At 40.3% G+C, this 19555-nt stretch overlaps 1 protein-coding gene across 2 annotated transcripts; it reads left to right on the forward strand.

Annotated features, from left to right (window-relative positions):
* Positions 1–1810: 1810 nt before the first annotated feature.
* Positions 1811–19253, forward strand: PCTP (phosphatidylcholine transfer protein). 2 transcript variants are annotated; one of them, XM_063453342.1, is made up of 6 exons: positions 1811–2228; positions 4855–4972; positions 7706–7785; positions 10430–10601; positions 13347–13414; positions 17633–19253. In XM_063453342.1, exons 1-6 carry the CDS (start codon positions 2097–2099, stop codon positions 17714–17716), a joined length of 654 nt encoding a protein of 217 aa, XP_063309412.1. In that variant the 5' UTR covers positions 1811–2096; the 3' UTR covers positions 17717–19253. The 2 variants fall into 2 exon arrangements, with proteins under 2 accessions (XP_063309412.1, XP_063309414.1); XM_063453344.1 differs by lacking the exon at positions 13347–13414.
* Positions 19254–19555: the final 302 nt, after the last annotated feature.

The following is a 19555-nucleotide window of genomic DNA, read 5'->3' on the forward strand; positions in this document are numbered from 1 at the left end:
CCTGACCCCTAGGGGAATCCATATGGAGACAGAACCCCCCATGGATGCCTGCCCATTGTCCCATAAGCCTATGCCCTCTGGGTATACATCACAGTCCAGCAAGTTAGCGGTTCGCCAGCAGGGTCGATGCTTCGGCGGGACATCATCTCCGCTGGGCCCTGGGGGGGCTTTCTGGCTGCATCCGTTGCATGTTGGGAGCCGAGCTGCGTGGCCCCTAGTTTGAGTCCCTGGTTTCCGGGTAGCATGTCGCTGGTCGGCAGGCTTCGCAGCTGCTGGGCAGTGAGTGGGTCGTGCTTGCCCGGCGGTCCCGGTCTGGTTTGCGAGTGTGTAAATGGTGACTTTCTGGCGTTGTTTTCTTCGGGAGGTCGCTTTGGGAGCTCTTGGTGTGTACCCACTTATTTGGCGTCTGGTCGACGGTCGGATCCACGCTGCTGCAGCTTGCATTGCCAATCTGTAGGCTCTGTCTCGGTTTCGAAACTTTATCCAAAGGTTGATGCAGAGTCTATTAAAAAACTCTTGGGTGTGCCTGGGTGGGGTGGCATGGGCACTGCTCTTTGCAGGTTGTGCCTGTATCTCTGGCTTCTTCGGTTTTACTGTGTGGCTTTCTGCGCCGGGTTGCTGTTTATTTCGGCCATGTGTGTTAAGGCCAGGCATGTCCGCCATCTTGGGCATTGCTGTCCCTATGCCTCTGGAGGGTTCTCCAGCATCTGCTGTGCAGTCAGTGTTTGAAGCCGCCTGTGCTGGCGGGGACCAGGATAACCCCCTCCGGTCCTTGGGGGGGGGGAGGCGATGTGCGAGTGTCCCCTCTTCAGCCTGAGAACCGGGAGAGCGGCCGCCTCTCCGTGGCTCCCACCCGTGCAGGCCGCAGGTTGCAGTGTGGACGATTTAGCGGCGGGGAGCCCGAGTCAGGTATCCCTGGACTCAGCGTCTCCTCCTGAGCTGGAGGGTAGATGTCCGCAGCCGGCACAATCCGGTGGTCGGGCATAGTGCCCAGAATCAGAGCTTTAGATGCGGGAGCTCCCGCCATGGACGTCTGGCTCGCTCGGCAGGTAAGTTCCGCCCCCCATTAGTTAATATTTTGATATGATATTTTGTTGATATTACATTTGTGAGTTAATCAGATAGCACACTATACACTTCAGTATCTACGTAATGCAAGCATAGTGACTAGTGGTCGCAAGATCTATTACTGTACCACTTAGATATTCAACCTGTTCTATCACTGACGTTGGATAGGGAAACTTTGGTGAAAATATGGTACACAAGTGCCTGGTGATTGTATGTGTCTATCTACAAATAAAGAATTTTAATAAATTGTTCTTTTTTTTTAGTAAGTCACCTAATACTCAATAATCCCTCTCCCACGTTTAAAATTAAAGTGTTCCTCTTTGTCCAGTTTTATTGTTGGGAGGGATGCGGTCCAAGGCGGGGACACTTCACACATCTAAACCCCCCCTGAGGACTTGAAGGCCTTCCTGTCCAATCTGAGACTCTTGTCTGGTGGCAAGCCCGCCTAAACGTCTGGAAGGCAAAGGGATGTATGAAAAATATACCTCCAGCATCCAAATATTTTTTTTAAATAAAATTTCACACATTTAAAAAAATTATTAAATAAAATCTAAAACTCATGTCACAGTTGACCGGTTACTCACAAATTATTTAATGATGACATATACCCATTGTACAGCGCTACAGAGTCTGATGGCGCTATATAAATAATAAAATAATAATAATATACCGTTTCAGTTGGCTATATGCTTTCATTTTTATTGCTCAATCTTATTTTATTATTTCATTTTATATTTTTCATGGTTTTTGGACACTTAAAGAGCCAGTGTAGCATTAAAACACTACATGGAGACTTTCCAGCCCTGTCAGCAGGTGCACATGTTGAGTGTTGTTCCATGTTCTGCAATGCAAAGGGCACACAATGCATGCCACAAACCCGGAAGTCATTCCTGCACTTTGATTGGCTGTTCAAGATGCTGCCCGCGTCCTGATTGGGTGTGTCGCAGAGCGCTGCGTGCCGATTGGCTGCTGAGCGTTCGGATCGTGACGTGTGTGGTCGCTGCTGGTGTCGCCGAAAAGGCTCCGGGATGATGGCGCTCAAGTTCAGTGAGGAGGATTTCCAGGAGGCATGGAGGGAGCTGGACCAGCCGGCTATACAGGAGCCATGGCAACTCTTCACCGAATCCATGGGCTTCCAGATATACCGACTGCAAGACCAGGTACAGCCTGACTGAGGTCAGAGGTCTCATACAGTCACTAACTGGGGCAATGCATTGACTCAAAATTTATAAATTCTGTATTCTGCCCTCAGTAATAAATGTAAAACAAGGCATTGGTACCCAGTGCTGATATTGACTTTGCTCTTTATATACTTTAAGTTTTAATATAAATTAATCCCATTTCCAAGTATATTAAAGATATTTTTAGTCTCCAAATATTGCAGTATTGTTTTGATATCTAATTTCATTAAAGTGTAAGCTTCACAGACTAGTAATATGCCACTGGAAGCAGCAGACGTAGTCATGAAAGCTCGCACTCTTAAGAAACATCCCACTACATCTAAAAGTGGTTTTGGTGCATTGACTGTGTCTGACATACGTAAATGATACGGCTTTGTTTACATTTGTCACAAAGGATGCGTGTCAATCAGACAGCCACTAGAGGCACTTCCTTGTGAACACTGTTAATAATTAAGTGGACACGCCGCAGCAACTTTTATCTAAATTAAGTTGTTATGGTGACAGGAGGCCCCGGGCACACTCTTACATTAAGGGGGCGCATTATCTGACACGTTATCTGAGTTAAGCTCGGTGGTATGAGATTCAGCTTATTGGCTGAGAGTGATAGATTGAAGCACTCAGCCAGTGAGCTAGCACTGTTTCCTGCTTAGGAGCTAAAGGCTCTTCTTAGGAAGTAGTAGAAGCAGCAGCAGTAGTGGCACCTGGCAGACTCCAGGTCGTAAGTCAAACCATTCTCAAATGGGGAAGGGGAGGGGGGCACTTTTGGCACCATAACCACTACAGTGAGCTGTAGTAGTTATGGTACTTAGACTGTTCATTTAAGCCTTCTCATATAATTTGAATATGTTTGCAATTTACAGAAATCTGTACTATCTTTAAAAAATAAATTGACCAATATTATAACGCAACTTGTTAAAAAATTACAAAAAATGTGTGCAAACCTATGTGACAAGTTAAATAACCAGTTCTGTACTATATACTATGCATCACTTCTGTCACTGTCATTGAAATGTTGACATGCACCTTTAAAATAAAGAATAAAAAAATTAAAAAAAAATGTAAATGATATGGGAGAAAAAAAAAATGTTCCAAGTCTGTACGGTAGAAGAGCGATATCAAAGCCCAGGTTAAGGAAGCAGGACCTCTTGACTTTTGCCGTCTCAATGCCCCTATTTCTTGGGTTGTCCTTTCCTTTGAGGAACAAATATAGAGAAGGCAAACATATAGGTCATCCTGGTTCGTGTGAAAGGGAAATTAGAGTGGGGAAGTACAGATTCATGACCGTACTTAAAAGCTACAGACTAATGTGCCTGACACAGTACCATTGAGAAAGGTGTTGACTCCCTTTGGTAAAAAACAAAGCACTGTCCAGCTTAGGGGCGTCCAAATTAGGACACCTGACAAAAGATCACTGCCTGCCAATGGGTGGAGGGCCATACATCAAAAAGCCAGCTCTAACAGCCCTGATGTTTATGTTGGAGGCAATCTAATCAAGAAATGGACACAGAGTCTTCTATACAGTGTTTTAAAGGAACGCTCCTAGCATTATAACTATTAAAGCTTGGTGTAATGGTGATGGTGCTAGGAATGCCATTGTGCCCCCCCAAGGCAAGTAGTCAAACTGTCTGCAAATGATTTGACAGCTTGCCTGGGGTATGATGTGCGCCGCGTGCTGCCAGAGGCTCCCTGCATTGAGCTAATGCCGGCTTTGCAGGATTGACCTCGTTGGCTGAGAGCACTCAACTGACACTGTCCGCCATGGTTAAAAAATGGAAGCTCCCTAACCCCTATATAGGCACCACAGTTTACACGCCTACCACACCTGGTCAATGCAGGATTAAATGGATCTGACATAGGTCCACCACACCAGACATCCTCGACATGTATTGTAATGCTCCACCAAGTTGCAAGCTTGTTAGTTTATGGTATCTCATAATGCTACAATTATTGCCCCAAGCCCATATGTGAAGCCATACGTTTGATGTTATTATAACTCATATAATGGAAAAGTGTTTTATTGTATGTATAACACCAATAAAATACAAATTGAAAAAAAAAAAATTAAGCTCCCGACAAAATCTTCTGGCTCCAGATTAGGCTGTGACTAGTACCCAGTGGAGCCAAGATAAGTTGTCAAACTTTTCTGAAACAGTTTGACTGCTTACTGTGAGAGAGCACCAGGGCTCTCCTGGCACCACAACTACTACAGCAGTATAAAGTGCTTATGGTGCTTAAGAGTGTTCCTAAAATACAGGTACTCTCCGTGAAAAATGGCATCTGTTACCAGTAACCTTATTTTATAAAATGTCTTAAATTACCATTTACCTTGTTTGTGCTGTGCTGATGTGACTTTCTCAAGCTCATTTTTATACTGGCATTTTTATAGCGTCAACTTATTCTGCAGTGCTGTACAATGTTATAAAGGAGGGAATTTAACAATAAATAAGACAAACTATTACAAAGTTTAATGGGAATGATAGATTGATGAGGACCCTGCTCAAACCTGCTTTCAATAGAGCTAGATATAAATACAGCTTGACCATCAGGTTGACATTGTTCCTGTTGATCTTTGTGCTTAATGTTGATCTTTGTGCTTAATTTTCAGGAATCTGGCCTGTATCAATATAAAGTTTATGGAGGCCTTAACAACTGCCCTCCTGAGCTATTTGCTGATGTGTACATGGATTTAGAATATAGAAAGAAGTGGGATCAGTATGTAAACGGTTAGTGCAATTCACATGTTTTTCTTTGTATTACAGTCTCTCTGTTTATTATTTTGTATTGCATACATATAAGTAAATACCTATATCAGCTTTTGCATGGGGCAGCCCTCTTAAGTCCTCTTTGGTCAGAAGCACTCCTTATTCAACAACAAAAAAATACCAATTTCATTTAAATTCAAGATTACATTCAACAGCCATTATCACATTTTTTTGCCACAAATAAAAATTACCAGCTGGCTAATCTAATGACATTCGATTCTCTGTGCTTAGTAAATAGAAGGTATCAAACAGTGTTATTGAACCCCATGTGGAATCAAACGCCCTCCTTTTATTCGTATACATTTTTCTAGAATTATTTGCAAACCAGAACACGATGAGTAACGTGAATAATAACTAAAAAATTTTTAAAAGAAACAAGATGAATTAGGCCAGCCCAAAACCTTTGCTAACATACAAACACGACGACAAAACTTCAATAAAAAGAGATGGTGGGTGGTGGGTGCACCAATTCATTAATTGTATCATTGACTTGTTAAACATTTACCCTATTTACTTTGTACTCTTTATATCCTTCTTACCCATCATTCTTCTACTTTTCTCTTCCCCTCCTGCTATCCATTTTTTAAAATTAAAAACAGAAGACGTTTCCTAGATTGTGGACATTATGGGTATATGAGTTTATACGGGTTCTTGAAGGAGAGGATGGATTGAAAGAGAGAGGGATTACGTGTCAGTGAGTTGTGGAAGGTTGTGTACTTGAAAATAGGAAGTTTGAATTATGGTTTTATTAAGATTAAACCGGTAGTGGAGGGTGGAGCAGCAGCAGTTGAACATTGTGTAAGAAAGATAGTACAGACGGCAGTTTAATTTTTCCCAAACTGTTTTTTTTTTTTTTTAGTTTTTTTTATTTTACTCATCACAATATACCACTTTACTCGGTTCACGCATTGTCTTCTTCTTTACCCTCTCAGTCCAGTGGTTAGAGGAAGCAGGATGATGGGGCCCAGATGTACACTGTTATGATAGTATACTCAGAAAATAAACACAACACACAAAGTAACAGAAACAAAATCATACATTTCAAACAATAAATGACCAATGTCTGTAAGCAAAATCTCAACACAAATGGCCACCCAGTCGGCTTCTGTATATTTACAAATTTACTCTAATTGGATAGCAAATAGTGAAAGCTTGTAGATATAGAGATAATGTAAAAAAGATGGATAGCACCCCTGCGTAGACTTAAAGGGTTACTCTAACCTTATGGAACAATTTTTTATTTTTTTTTAAATTACAATGCCCTACTGGGCATTCCTAGCTAGGTACCCTCTCCCTTTAAAAGCGGAAAAAAGGGATTTAAAACCTACCTGAAATCCAGCACTTGACGAAGCTCCCGGCGCTGTTCTCCACGACGACATCACCAAGGACCTTGTGCGGTGCAATCAAATGTTTCTCATAGAGTAGTAATTGATTGGACTGTTCAACTGGCTCAGAGCACCAAGCCTCCCCTTGCGTGAGCACTGCCTTTGTAAATTTTGCACAGGGTTGATATTCGCCAAGCTGCCTAATTCATGTATGCAGGGGGTGTAACAAGCCCCCAGCAAAAAAGTGAATATATCTCTGGATCTGCAGCAGTTTAAGCAGAAATGCTGCATATCCAGACTCCTATCACCATGATAATTTTAAATCACCGGAGTGGTCATAGTGGTTGGAGTAACCCTTTAAATTACTTCTATAGAGATGGACTTTTGGATATGGGGTATTAAAGTCATCCTGCATCATCACTTGCCAGTCCAATCATTTCTGACTCAGCTTGGAATCCGAGGATTGAATTTGTCTGGTCATTATCTCATATTTAAAAAAAAATAAAAAATATTATTTGATGGAATTCTCCTAAAAAGAGGGCATATCACGTGATTTCTAGAATGGAGTTATAAGGGAGTATTAAGCTATTAGAAATTTGTGAAAACCTTGGATTTGGAATGTTATGGATTCCCCCTATTCTTTACTTGATCCCAGAGAGTTCCAGTAGTTGTAATATACTGTCCCCAACCAGCCTGTTCTATAGGCAGACCGTCCTCCCCGTAGGTGAGTTTACTCCAACAGTGTTATCTGAAGAAGTGTCTCTGTCCCCTTTTCATTCCTAACTTGTTCTAGTTACCCCACTCTTTAACAGCGACAGAATACACCATATCACAATAATCCTTTTATGTTTCAGGTTGTGTTTCTTCTATATTTGTTGGAGTTTTTGTTATGCCATAGTGTTACAAGTTTTGTTAGGTCTGATTGTTGTCTCATATTTGTGTGTTTGTAGCCATGCAGGCTTGTAGAACAGCTTTTTATTTTTGTCCCATCAACTACAATCCGGATGTGAGCAAGACTGACCAAGACATATATAAATACTTGATGATGCGAATGATTACATATATGTGATCTCAATAAAATCTCTGTTTTGCCTACAACTGCCATCTAGTGGGCAAAAAATTACTGTACTCTTCTCTACACCAGATACAAACAATATAGGGCAATTATATGTTGTTCCTTTAAATATGTATAATGTGAAAAATATATGGTGGTGGTTTTTGCATTCATTCTATCATTCCAGTTTACCATCAGAGAGGGTTATACAGTTTGAAATAAAAAGAAGCCTGTATGGAGATTCTAGTCATTTGACTGCTAGCAGAGTTAAAATATATCAATAGTAGTTATTTTTTATTTATTTATTTTTTTCAGCTTTGCAAGAAGTTAAAAGTGAAGAAGACCCTGTCATTTACTGGGAGGTGAAGTATCCTTTCCCTTTAGCTAACCGTGATGTATCCTTTGTATTTCACAAAAAATGTTTTTATTCCAATGTAGAATGGGTAGTTTTTCTATATAAAGGGATAGTAAAGTTTAAACATTTTTTTTTAAATTTAGAATAATATGGCCTAAAAATCTAGAGGCTGTTCTTTGCAGTATGAATTTAAAGTAGCATTTCTACTGAGTTTTTCACCTCTTGGAATCTTACATAGAACCCTGTTTTGTGCTCTGGCACATGCTACAAATGTGACCTAGTAACATAATCTTTCAGAAGCTGAAGAGGCAACAGTGGCAGCGGAAAGGGGAGGTTGGAGAGCGTTAGGAAAATATAGCTTCCTTTCCTTTCTTCTACCTGGTGTGGAGAAGAATGGGATGTGTAGTTTTTATGAAAGGCTGGAAAAATGTATAGAGGTTAAGAAAGTTGACTTAAATATTGTATCATGTTTGTCAATTCACTGTTTAGTAAATAAACCTCTAGATAGTGAATGTATTAAAATAAGTGCTTCATTGAAGAACTATGTGCATCGCGAACGCATATCCCTGCTATACCTCATGCTGCTCCAAGGTGGAGATTCACAACCCCCCCAGATTCGTGTCCAGATGGTAGAGGGAGGCCGGGGAGTCGCTCACGACCCAGGATTGGGACAAGATATTTGTCCTGACCCACAAATGTTCCATAAGCTCCAAGTACCAGGAGATGAGCTATAAGGTACAGAACACCAGAGGTTCTTCATCGTATGAACCCATCACCCCCGGAGGAATGCTGGTGCTGCAATTCCCATAGCGGCACAATGCTACAAATCTGGTGGTCCTGTCCTGACATTACGCCATACTGGTCCATGATACACTCTAAGATCAGGGAAATCACTGAATCAGACATCCCCCTGCAACAGCTTCCTATACTCCTGCACCATACCACAACCCCTCTGAAGTCCTACAAAAAATCCCTGACTAAACATATACTCACAGCAGCCAAATCACTAATCCCAACCATGTGGAAGAATCCGAGGGTGCCTACCCTCCAGCAGTGGATAGCTAGGGTCGAGGAGATCTCAGAAATGGAGTCTCTTACCGCTCCCGAACGACCAGGGATGTCCGGATCCCGGAAACTGGATAGGGATACTTACAACTCACTGTGGCCTGAATCCCTTCCACCACCTCCTCTTTTTTTCTCCCCTCTCTCTCACTCTCCTTCCCCCTCTTACCTTTCCTCCCTCCTCCTCCCCTCTCCCTACACATCTTCCTTTGTCATTCAACGAGGCAACCAACATATGCACAAACCCCGACAGCACTGTGATCCGACTACAGCACAACTAGGTTCGAATCTGTAAGGTCTGACCATATCCCTCTTCCTACGGTATACCGGGTGACCCGTGCAATATGAAAGTTATGATGCACTGATATCGGCAGCCTTAGTTAAACCCACATGTTGCCATAATTACTGTTACTCTTACTTCATAATGTTTTTGTGCATGTTGACAACACTAAACAACTCATCGATACCCATATTTTGTTGCGGTTGATGGGGAAAAAAAAAAAAAGAAAGTGCTGGATGACTTTTTATTTACTCCCTTTTCTGCCCTGTTAATTTGTGCCTTTTTTTTTTTCATCGTGTTTATATATTTTGAGCAACCAAATAGTGAAGGGACACTATAGGCACCAGAACCACTATATCTTAGTTTAGTGGTTCTGGGGCAAAGTGACTGTCCCTGCCGGCTGAGCATTGTAAACAATGCCTTTTTTCGCAAAAAGGTAGTGTTTACATTGCTGCCTATGACCACCTCTTGTGGGACTTCCTAGGTTTGGTACTGCAAACATTGCAGGACCATCATTCTGCATCTCTGCTCTCTGATTGTCTTAGCAATTGCCATGGATGTGCTCTAGCTCCCCCCCCCCATGCTTATGTGATGGGGGAATCATTGGATTGGCTAAGATCATCAATATTGATGATTACAGCTAGTAGAGGCAGGGCGACTGTTGCGAGACCAGCCAGCGTGCCCTAGGATATATGTTAAGTATAAAGATATTTTAAAAATAAATACATTTTGAATTTGTTTTGGAGGGCCTGATAATCTAAAATAATGTTATAACACTATAGCATTATTAATACATGTTAAAAATACATTATTTTAAAATGTATTCCAAACATTATAGTGTTCCTTTAAACTGATTCTATAGTGTATTCAAAGTTGTATTCCTTACACTATAGTTCCGTCTAGTTCCCCCCTAACCCCAGAGCAGCAAAGGTTAAAAAAACCCTGCACTTACCTAATTCCAGTGCAGAGCGTGAGGACATCTAGCATCCGTTAGCTGACTAAAAGTCGCCTAGCAAGCAGGAAGTGCCTCTAGTGGCTGTCTGATTGATAGGCACTAGATGCAGTACCAGAGTTCCCCATGTTCAGTACTGGTTTGAGTGTCTACTTGCATGAACATTAGTGAAGTAATCACTGTCCCAGTTGAACAGATCCAGTGATGCTGTGGCCAATTGCTAACTATTGATAATAAAAGATGAAATATTCCTGCTGAATTCACCACTTCTAGCACCCTTACCCTGCATTGACCTTTATAAATAATCTTCATTGCATGTATAGCATACCATCCAAAAATATAAATATTCCAACATAATGCATTATACGGATTTCCTTAACCCGTGAGAAGTATGTCTATGTTCGTGAAAGGCAAGATCTGGATATAGATGGAAGGAAGATATTTGTGATTCTGGCCAAGAGTGTATCAGTTAACCATTGTCCAGAGAAGTCGGGAATTATCAGGGTCACTAGCTACAAACAAAGTCTGGCCATCGAGAGTGACGGCAGCAGTGGATGTAAAGGTGAGATGTGGCGGACTTGACTGATTAACACTGTGAACGGCCAACTCTTGGTTTAAATATCGTTTTCCTGTATTAACTCTCATAACGACAGTTTTATTTTGTAAGGATCTTAAATGCTGTTCTTGCAACTGATATCTTTAGATATGATGGATGTGTCCTGGAAAGGCAAGACATGTTATAAGGGTGGACAAAATACCGTTCAGAAGGAAAGTGTCTCAATAACAGAGAAAGAACTTGCGAAGGAATTTGAATAAAGGCTTCAGGAATAATTGATAGTAGGCATATTAGATTTCACATTAACTCTTTTAGCTGTCCTGGTATTTGGTTTTGTGTGTAAAAAACAAATGGTCAGAACTTTTAAAAACAATTAAACACTTTAGCTTCCTCAGCAGCGGAGAATTGAACAATCCCTCCGACTTATAAATATAACATTCATAACTGAACATACTTAAGTTTCTCTCTGATAACTATTCATAAACTCACTGTATATCTTTAATAAGAATTAAATTACAAGAAAAATAAGTAAATTATAAGTAGAAAAGATTAGCAATGTGTCAGTTAGTTGTCACCAGCATTACAAGCACTAAAACTATGTACCAATGACAATGCTGATATATTAGTATTTATAGGAAATATGGATGAATGTAACATGTTTAACTTAAAAGAATACTATATGGTCAGGAACACAAACATGTATTCCTGATCTTATAGTGTTAAAAACACTATCTAGCCCACCTGGCCACTTCTTGCCCTCCTTAATGTAGTAAAATCTTACCTTTATTCCAGTCTGCTGGTGCTGGCTCCGCCCCCGATACACCTGCATGGCTGACCTCATCAGAAGTGATCTCATCCAATCGCAATGATGATGATCTCAGCCAAGTAGGTGGATCGGGGGCGGAGCTAAGCGCTGCCCTGGCCAGTCTGCATCTCCTCATAGTAATGCATTGAATCAATGCTTCTCTGAGGAAATTTCAGTGTCTCCATGCAGAGGGTGGAGACACTGAATGTCAGTGCTGCACACTGTGCAGCACTGCCCCATGAAGTACCTCTAGTAGCCATCAGAGGAGTGGCCACTGGAGGTGTCCCTTGGTTGTAATGTAAACACTGCATTTTCAAAAAACAACAAAAGGCCTGCAAGGTCTAACTATACTCACCAGAAATTACATTAAAGGGCCATTATAGGCACCCAGACCACTTCAGCTCATTGAAGTGGTCTGGGTGCAATGTCCCAGGTCCCTTAGCCCTGCAAAGCTAATTATAGCGGTTTTTTATAAACTGCAATAATTACCTTTGTGGGTTAACTCCACCTCTAGTGGCTGTCTGGGACTTTGGGGACGTTAGGCGACTTTTGGTGAGGACATGCAGTGGAACCCGATATACATTATATTCCTTTACTATGGGGGAAGTACTAATGCCATTGAGGCCATTGCCCCTCATGCATATTAGGTATCTGGGAGGAGCAAAGCCCGAGCCACTGTTGAGGGACATCGGACTTAGGTAAGTGACTGGAGGGTTTTTATCCTCTTCTGCACCATGAGGGGACCTTCACATCACGTGGCACTATAGGGAGCTAAAGTGCCAGGAAAACAACTTTGTTTCTCTGGCACTATAGTTTCCCTTTAAGCTGTAGTTGTTTTGATGACTATAGTGTCTCTTTCAACTGCTGCTAAAGTTTGAGAATACATTTTGTGGTCTTGAAAGTTGTAGTTGATCTTGCTTCATATTTTATTTATTTACATTTGAACAACTCCTATAAAACTTAAACTAGTAACATCAACATTTCGCCTTGCGCTATGAAACAATCCTCTTTCTGCAGGATAGGACTTGGGAATTTTTGTACAGAAATTGTTTTTCTAACAGTACTAAATCATTTTAAAAGCTTATAAAATCGAGGCCATAGTATTACTTCCCACTTGTGTAGAACTTCCATTAGAACACTCAGTGGTATTTGCAAAAATAAATCCAGGGTACATATCTTGATTGTTTAGTGTTTGACAATCCAGCTGTATCCTTTTTAACTAGGTTTTAAATATTTACCATTATAACAGAATACTAATATTTTTTTTTTTCTTGAAAAACAATGTGACTTTCAAAAGGTTCAATGCAATCTGTTCATGGAATCTACTGGAAAAACAATGCCATAATGCAGGACGTACCTGTTTAATAAATAATTCAATGTATCTATGCAAATACTTTTATAAGCCTTTAACATTCTAGCAGCTATAATCTGGTTTTACAGTCTCTCTGACCTAGTGAACGAAGACCTGTGTGCTATATCTTGTGCAGGTGTAAACAATTGTTCAGCATAATTTGCATTTATTCTTCCTAGTAGATTGTCTTTGTAGCAGATTCACTGGTATGAGAGCAGCAGCATTTTCTAAGCAGTTAAAGGAGCGTTATGGTGAATACAAGGACACCTTAGAAAAAGGGCCGATTTGTTTTTTCAATGGATTCTAAATTGCGTGACAAACAAGCAAAATTAGGGCCATAATTGTGAGGCTGGAAATACAGCTGAATCACTCTATTTTCTACGAACTTGGGTGTTTTGGTATTCATTTGATTTTTCTTTAAATTCATCATATCACTGTTTTGTTTTTTTTGCAGGGTTTGGCTATTATTGAGCCCAAGTGTCCTTTAAAATACAGCAATAAAAAAAAAAACATGAAGTTTGTGGCACTATATGAGCCAACTCTTGTCTAGCTGGCATGCCTCATTTGTAACATCTTTTCAATTTTGCTCTTGTAGTATTCATGTATTACTTTGATAATCCCGGTGGTATGCTCCCATCGTGGCTGATCAACTGGACAGCCAAGGTAAGAGCCCAAAATAAGTCATCATATTCTAGTAATTTATTTATTTGTCAATTTTTTTATTTATTTTTTATTGAGGAAGATGCACATAATATATCAACAATATGACATTAGATAAAACAGATTTGTAAAGCAATACATAATGTTGGTTATTATATGGAAACATTATAAGGAAATAGTACATTTTGCCAGGCCATAGAATAACTATAGTGCAAAACTGAAGGTATTGAAAAAATAGTGAGCTTAGCACGCAGAACCTGTTAGGTGGGGCATAATCTGGTTAACAACCTAATCGTTAGAAAGCTTTATATCCCTGGGCTCTCGGGGGGTGGAGGGATGGTGGTCTTATCGCTAGGCTTGTATGAGCCAGTGGCCAAAGCTATATTAACATAAATGTTGCGAAGTGTACAAACAGAAATATATATATATATATATATATATATATATATATATATATATATATATGGAAAAAACTACAATTGCCAGCAGAGACCTTAAAGGTAAAACATAGAAAAGAACAATACGACAGGTAGAACCAACTGGTACAGACCAATCAGGTAACTCTTCAGCCATCCCCCAGGACATTTCTTGGTAAGAATGGCACAACATTGTCAATGTCCCATTAAGTAGCTGATGTAGAAGCTTGTAAAAGAGAGTAATGCTCATTCAGGCCGAGTGCCCAAAACAGTTGGGTGCCCCAGTGGGACAGTCTAGCCTGGTTCCTTGCCATCTCAATTTAAGAGCAGGATGTGTGGAAGGCCCCATCTGTATGTAAGTCCTGTGGCTTGCAGACGCTGGGTGATAGGCCATAGGGCTCACCGGGTGAGTTTTGCCCTGCTGAGGTCTACATAGAAAGAAAGATTTGAGTCTTCAAACATCAGCGGTTGTTTTGGTCAGACCACAGCCATTACTGTCTTTGTGTCAGCAAGCTTGCAGGCTTACTCTGGGGGAACCCTCTGGATAGCTGGAATACCATGGGGCTGAAGTAAAAAAAATCTAAACAGGATAGACCAAGCTCCGGTCTGACTATTAGCGATCTGTGGAGACAAGCACATGGCGTGAACGGGCCCAAGATGCCTGCTGGATCTGGAGGCTGCTCAGACTCCTCTGATGAACTGTCCGACGAAGCGGAGGATGAACTTTTACTGGCACCTGTAATGCCACCACAGGCCCCGACGGCACCAGATTCCTCCCCGGTGACTACCACGGTCCTGAAGGAGCTCCTGGCAGACCTGCAGAAAAACATAATTACGGATATGGCCACGATCTGCGTAGGTATGTAGGGACTGACAGACTGCATTGATGCACTAGAGGGAGCTTCCACTAAAAGCACACAGCAAATAGAGTCGCTCCAGAAAGCTGTACACGACCTACAGCAACAAAACCATAATGTAGTCTCTATGTACCTTATGCCAGCATGGATTGTCTTGCATTTAGTACAGGTTCTATACAGTGTTGCTGATCGCCAGTTGAAAACGTCATTCAATTTTGTAACATTTATTGTAAAGACTGGATTGTTATGACAGCTCACACTGTCATTGTTCCGTAAGGGGCTAACATCTGTAATAAGGTGTGCAACAATCATAGATGATTCTAAATGAAATTGCAAGGCAAACAAATGTCAGCATAGATTGTTTAAATTAGGTCAAGCTAGGAGAGTAGTACTGTATTCTATTGACCAAGAACTTAAATATTGTGCAACAATTAGACTTTTTCTAGCAGTTGAGCAGTTTAGTTTACCCTAAAAATATAACCAATATTGTCACTTTTTGGGTAATTGCCACATGAACAGTTTGTATACATTTCTCCTGTTCAGGTGGTTGTATGCTGACTTTTGGATTCTGGGATTTGGCTTCCGAATAGTTTTTAATTTTAATTGGACAATTCTCTTTTAGTGAAACAGACTAACAACTGGTTGAGCATGGAAGTACCTTCTATTAAAGACAGGATTTAGCAAATGAGGATTTTCTAGAATATGACTAGGCAACCTTTGGTGCTCCAGATGTTAAGGACTACACCTCCTCTGATGCTGTGCCAGCATTATGACTGTAAGAGAATTATGAGAGATGTAGTCCATAACCTCTGGAGTGCTACCATCTGAAAGTTGCCTGCCCCTGTTCCAGAACATCCCTTGGTCATTACAACACTTTCTGTGACCCCTGTTTTTTTTTAATTATTTTTTTATTCATTTAAGGTTTTTTTTTTATGTCCCGTTTCCTTTCCAAACCTCTGCACATGTGGCATTGAAACAGCTCGATATTTATTTTATTACTGATCCTGAATAAAGCAGACGAGGATGCCAATTAAACAATTCCGAATACTTATGTAATTTGTTTCGTATCCTGTCGCTCAGTAGTCAGATAAGGGGATTGACGTAAGGAGCTGAGGATATTGTACATGACCTGATTAGAAGAGTCTCTTGTGTTGGAAGGGGAAGGGTGTGGGAGGGCAAGTGGCTGTGGAAATATTAGGGTATTGTGTATGAAGACGATTTAAAGAAACTGTGGCTGTCTGTATCTCTTCAATGACTGTAACAGTGGTTTAACTCTTTCAGCAGTATTTTATCATTGACATTTTTACAGAGTTAATCATGTATGGGCCATATACAATTATTTACACACTTATAAACACACAATTTAATTGGCTTCATTGGCTGATAATAGGCAAGGGTCTATAACCTAGAAAATAGCAGACCAATTTGCAGTCTCTTATTCTTTTATGAGAACTCTGACCATTCAGCTCTTGCTAAAATTACAGATTTTTTTTACTCTCAGCCTCTCTACCCTCCTCTTTAGTAAGCCTCTTGGCTTCTTCAATTTCCGTCAATTTCAGTCGGGTCCATGAAGATATGTCTACTAAACCCTGCAAGTCTCCTAGACCTGATAGTTTAGCAGCACCCTACAATAAGACCTTTTCCAAAATGTTCTTCCACATATGACTTTTTTTTTTTTTTTTTTTTTTTTTAAACATTTTTTATTTTTGGAGTGCTGTGAAATGCATACAGAATTATATTGACATGACAACACCAGTAGAGTTGACAAGAAAAGTAACAGATATGTTATATAACATGTCGATAATACGCCACTTTTTATGAAATAGTCAAAACATGCTAAGTCAGTTTTTTTTTTTTTTTTTAATGCAGGTATAACAAGGGACTTGCTGAATTTCTAGAAGCCCATTTAGTCACCCTGCCAAACCTGAGGAAATTACCCATTTTATATTAAAATGTGCAACCAATATATTTCTTAAATGCCGACTATAAAATTTATGCAGAAATTCTAGCGAACTGCATGAGCAGTCTTCTTCCACAATTTTTTTCAATATCACCTTGTGTGAAACACCGACAATCCTCGGATGCCATTAGGAAAGTTATTGACCTGATTCATCATGAAATTGGGGGGATGCGTCCATGGTTTGGCAGAATGGCAGCTCTTAAAACTGTCACTTCTAAAATTGCTATCTGGTTTTCCAATTATTCCTCTCCCCTTTTCTATTAAAATGTTGCTATTCATTCAGCGAGCTCTTAATTGTATTGCGAATAATTACAAAAGATCAAGGGTGAAAATCTCCAACTTTTTAGTTACCTTCCCCCAGGAGAGAAATTGTCCTTCCAAATATTATTACATGTTTCACAAGCCCCTTATCTACAATCTCTCTTTAGCCATTCCCGATTTTAATCTAACAAATTAGTGGCAGAATGAAATAGAACTTTCCTTGATGTATTCTAGAAGGAAGCGTAATTAGCTTCCAGGCTCCACAAAAATTTGTTGTCTCTTTGGATATAAATTTTTTTACGCAAATCAGAGACTAGCTACAGCTACTGATAAATTGATGACTTTTTCGTTAATCAACAGCCTGAGGTTGATAATTGAGCTCTGGCTCAATGAAGGCTTCACCCCTTTACCCAATTCAGGTATTTAATGCTGAAATTAATTGTAGCACAGAGAAATTAAAATAATATTATGATCTAGAGCAGCGGTTCCCAAACCAATCCTTATGGCCCACCAACAATCCAGGATTTATGTATTTCCCTGTTTTATTCCAATGGAGATACTGACAAAAACTGGACTGTTGCTAGGTCATGAGGACTGGTTTGATTTGAGAACCACTGATCTAGATGGAGAAGATAATTTGTAATGTGATGTACCTGCTTTTTATATATAAGCTATTGATGGCATTTTCAGACTTCATCTGTGCACCTCATTTTCATTTTGTTTACAGAGTGGTGTCCCATCTTTCTTAACTGACATGGAGAAGGCTTGCAAAGGCTACGATCAATCCACGGTGAAGACGTCTTCAAAATAATGCATTATCTGTTAATAAAGCAAATAGCTATAGCTAATAGAATTGTGGTGGATTGAAAACTACATTTATAAAACCAAATGGACTGACTCACTGCTGCTTTAGCTGAGCCACCCAAGAGGAGCAGCTGTATGGGCTAAGAGAGCCCTGATTTTTGTCAAACTCCTCAAATCCATTTTGACATAAACTGGGGAGGGTGGCACCCAAAGACTCTGAGCCACATTGCCACTACAATGAGCTGTACCTGTTATGGCACCACAATTGCCACTTTAAAGCAGCACAACAAACACCATAACCACTAAGTGTGCTGTAGTGGTTGTGGTGCCAGGAATGGCCTGGCAAATTCCCCAATGTAAATAGTTAAACTACCCCTTCCTCTCCCTGTCTCCATTACAGCCAACAGAGAGCTGTAAGCACCTGCTTTGAAGCTTCTGTTAGCCCGCTAAGCCCTGCACTGGCAGGGTTAGCTTATACCTAGAGCTTCCTGCTGTCTGAAGGCTGTAGTGGATGGGGGGAGCAGCGCCCAGCTGACCCCAGATAAGAAGTCAAACCATTTTAAAACAGGAAGACACAGGGCACTCCTAGCACCATAACCATTGCAGTACGCTGTAGTAGTTATGGTGCTTAGTGTTCCATTAAAGCTAAAATTGCTGGACTGAAAATGTTCTCCAACTCTTTGTTTAAAATGTTTTGTCCTATTGTTTAGGTTTACAGGTCACTGTTAATTGAATAAGACGTTTATGTGTTTTATACTAAATATGGGAAACTCAGGTAAAAACATTTCACGGAAATGTTTGAAAATGTGAAATCTACTAGCAATTTCAGCCTTTCAATGCTTTGCCCAGACACTGTGACAGTTAAAGGGACACTCTAAGGACCAGCACCATTACAGTTTAATGTTGTGGTATTAGTTCCTAGATTCTTTTCAAACAGGCTGACAATTGTAAACATTGACATTTCCGACAAACAGCAGTGTTTGCAGTTAGTTTTCCTCTATATATCAGACAGCCACTAGAGGCACTTCCTAGTGAAGACTATATAAAAAAGAAGTCTTCAAATTATCCCATTCAGCATTAAACAATTTTTAATGTTCTAATGCTAACATAGAGTTTGCAGCAGCCCACCAACTCCTTGCTGTTGGGACGGACTATTAAGGAGGCATGAGCCTGGGCAGCAATGGTTGAATAATAGCATCAGCTTACTGCTTTCAGCCTAGGCATGCTGGTATGAATTGGTATGGCTAGAAGAAAATGTGTAATCGCTGCGGTAGCCATACCCCAAGTAGGGGCTAGACTGTGGGTGGCCAGGCAACTTTATTTAGTGTTAAACCACTCAAAAATGATTTAACACTTAATGGAGGGGCAAATGCCAGAGGACTAACTTTAATGGGACCCTCTTTTTGTTTTCATTATTAGTTAATATTCCTCCTTCACTATAAACTACACTTGATCTAAATATCTAATTCTGTTATTTATGTTTTGTTGTTTTCTCTGTTATGAGATTTAGTTGTTAAATTAATATTCTTGTTTCATGTGTTATATACATCCTTTTAATTTCAGTCTATAAATCTTTATTAAAATTCAATTCCAAAACATGAAGTGTAAAATGTGATCTGTCTGACCAGTAGCTTGTTTTTTGGAATGTTAATTTTCCTTTATGTTTAGTTCATTTTAACTTATGAAATTCCGGACAGCAATGAAAAAGCATTTCAATTCAACATTGTATTAATTTGCAAAGTTTGAGATACTAGGCGTAACAGATGCCTCTGTTTCTGGGTCACGTGGAGGGGCTGGGAAGTCAGCGTCCTCTCCACAGATTATGGACCGTGTCCCATGTAACTAT

The sequence above is a fragment of the Pelobates fuscus genome, chromosome 5 (assembly GCF_036172605.1).
Source record: "Pelobates fuscus isolate aPelFus1 chromosome 5, aPelFus1.pri, whole genome shotgun sequence".
NCBI classification, from domain to species: Eukaryota; Metazoa; Chordata; class Amphibia; order Anura; family Pelobatidae; genus Pelobates; species Pelobates fuscus.

Excerpts from the sequence above, each read along its gene's own strand:
- PCTP (XM_063453342.1), top strand. The coding sequence starts at position 2,097 with ATGATGGCGCTCAAGTTCAGTGAGGAGGATTTCCAGGAGGCATGGAGG. Across the intron at positions 7,786-10,429 it reads TCCCTTTAGCTAACCGTGAT|TATGTCTATGTTCGTGAAAG; the intron begins GTATCCTTTGTA and ends ACCCGTGAGAAG. Across the intron at positions 13,415-17,632 it reads TGATCAACTGGACAGCCAAG|AGTGGTGTCCCATCTTTCTT; the intron begins GTAAGAGCCCAA and ends TTTTGTTTACAG.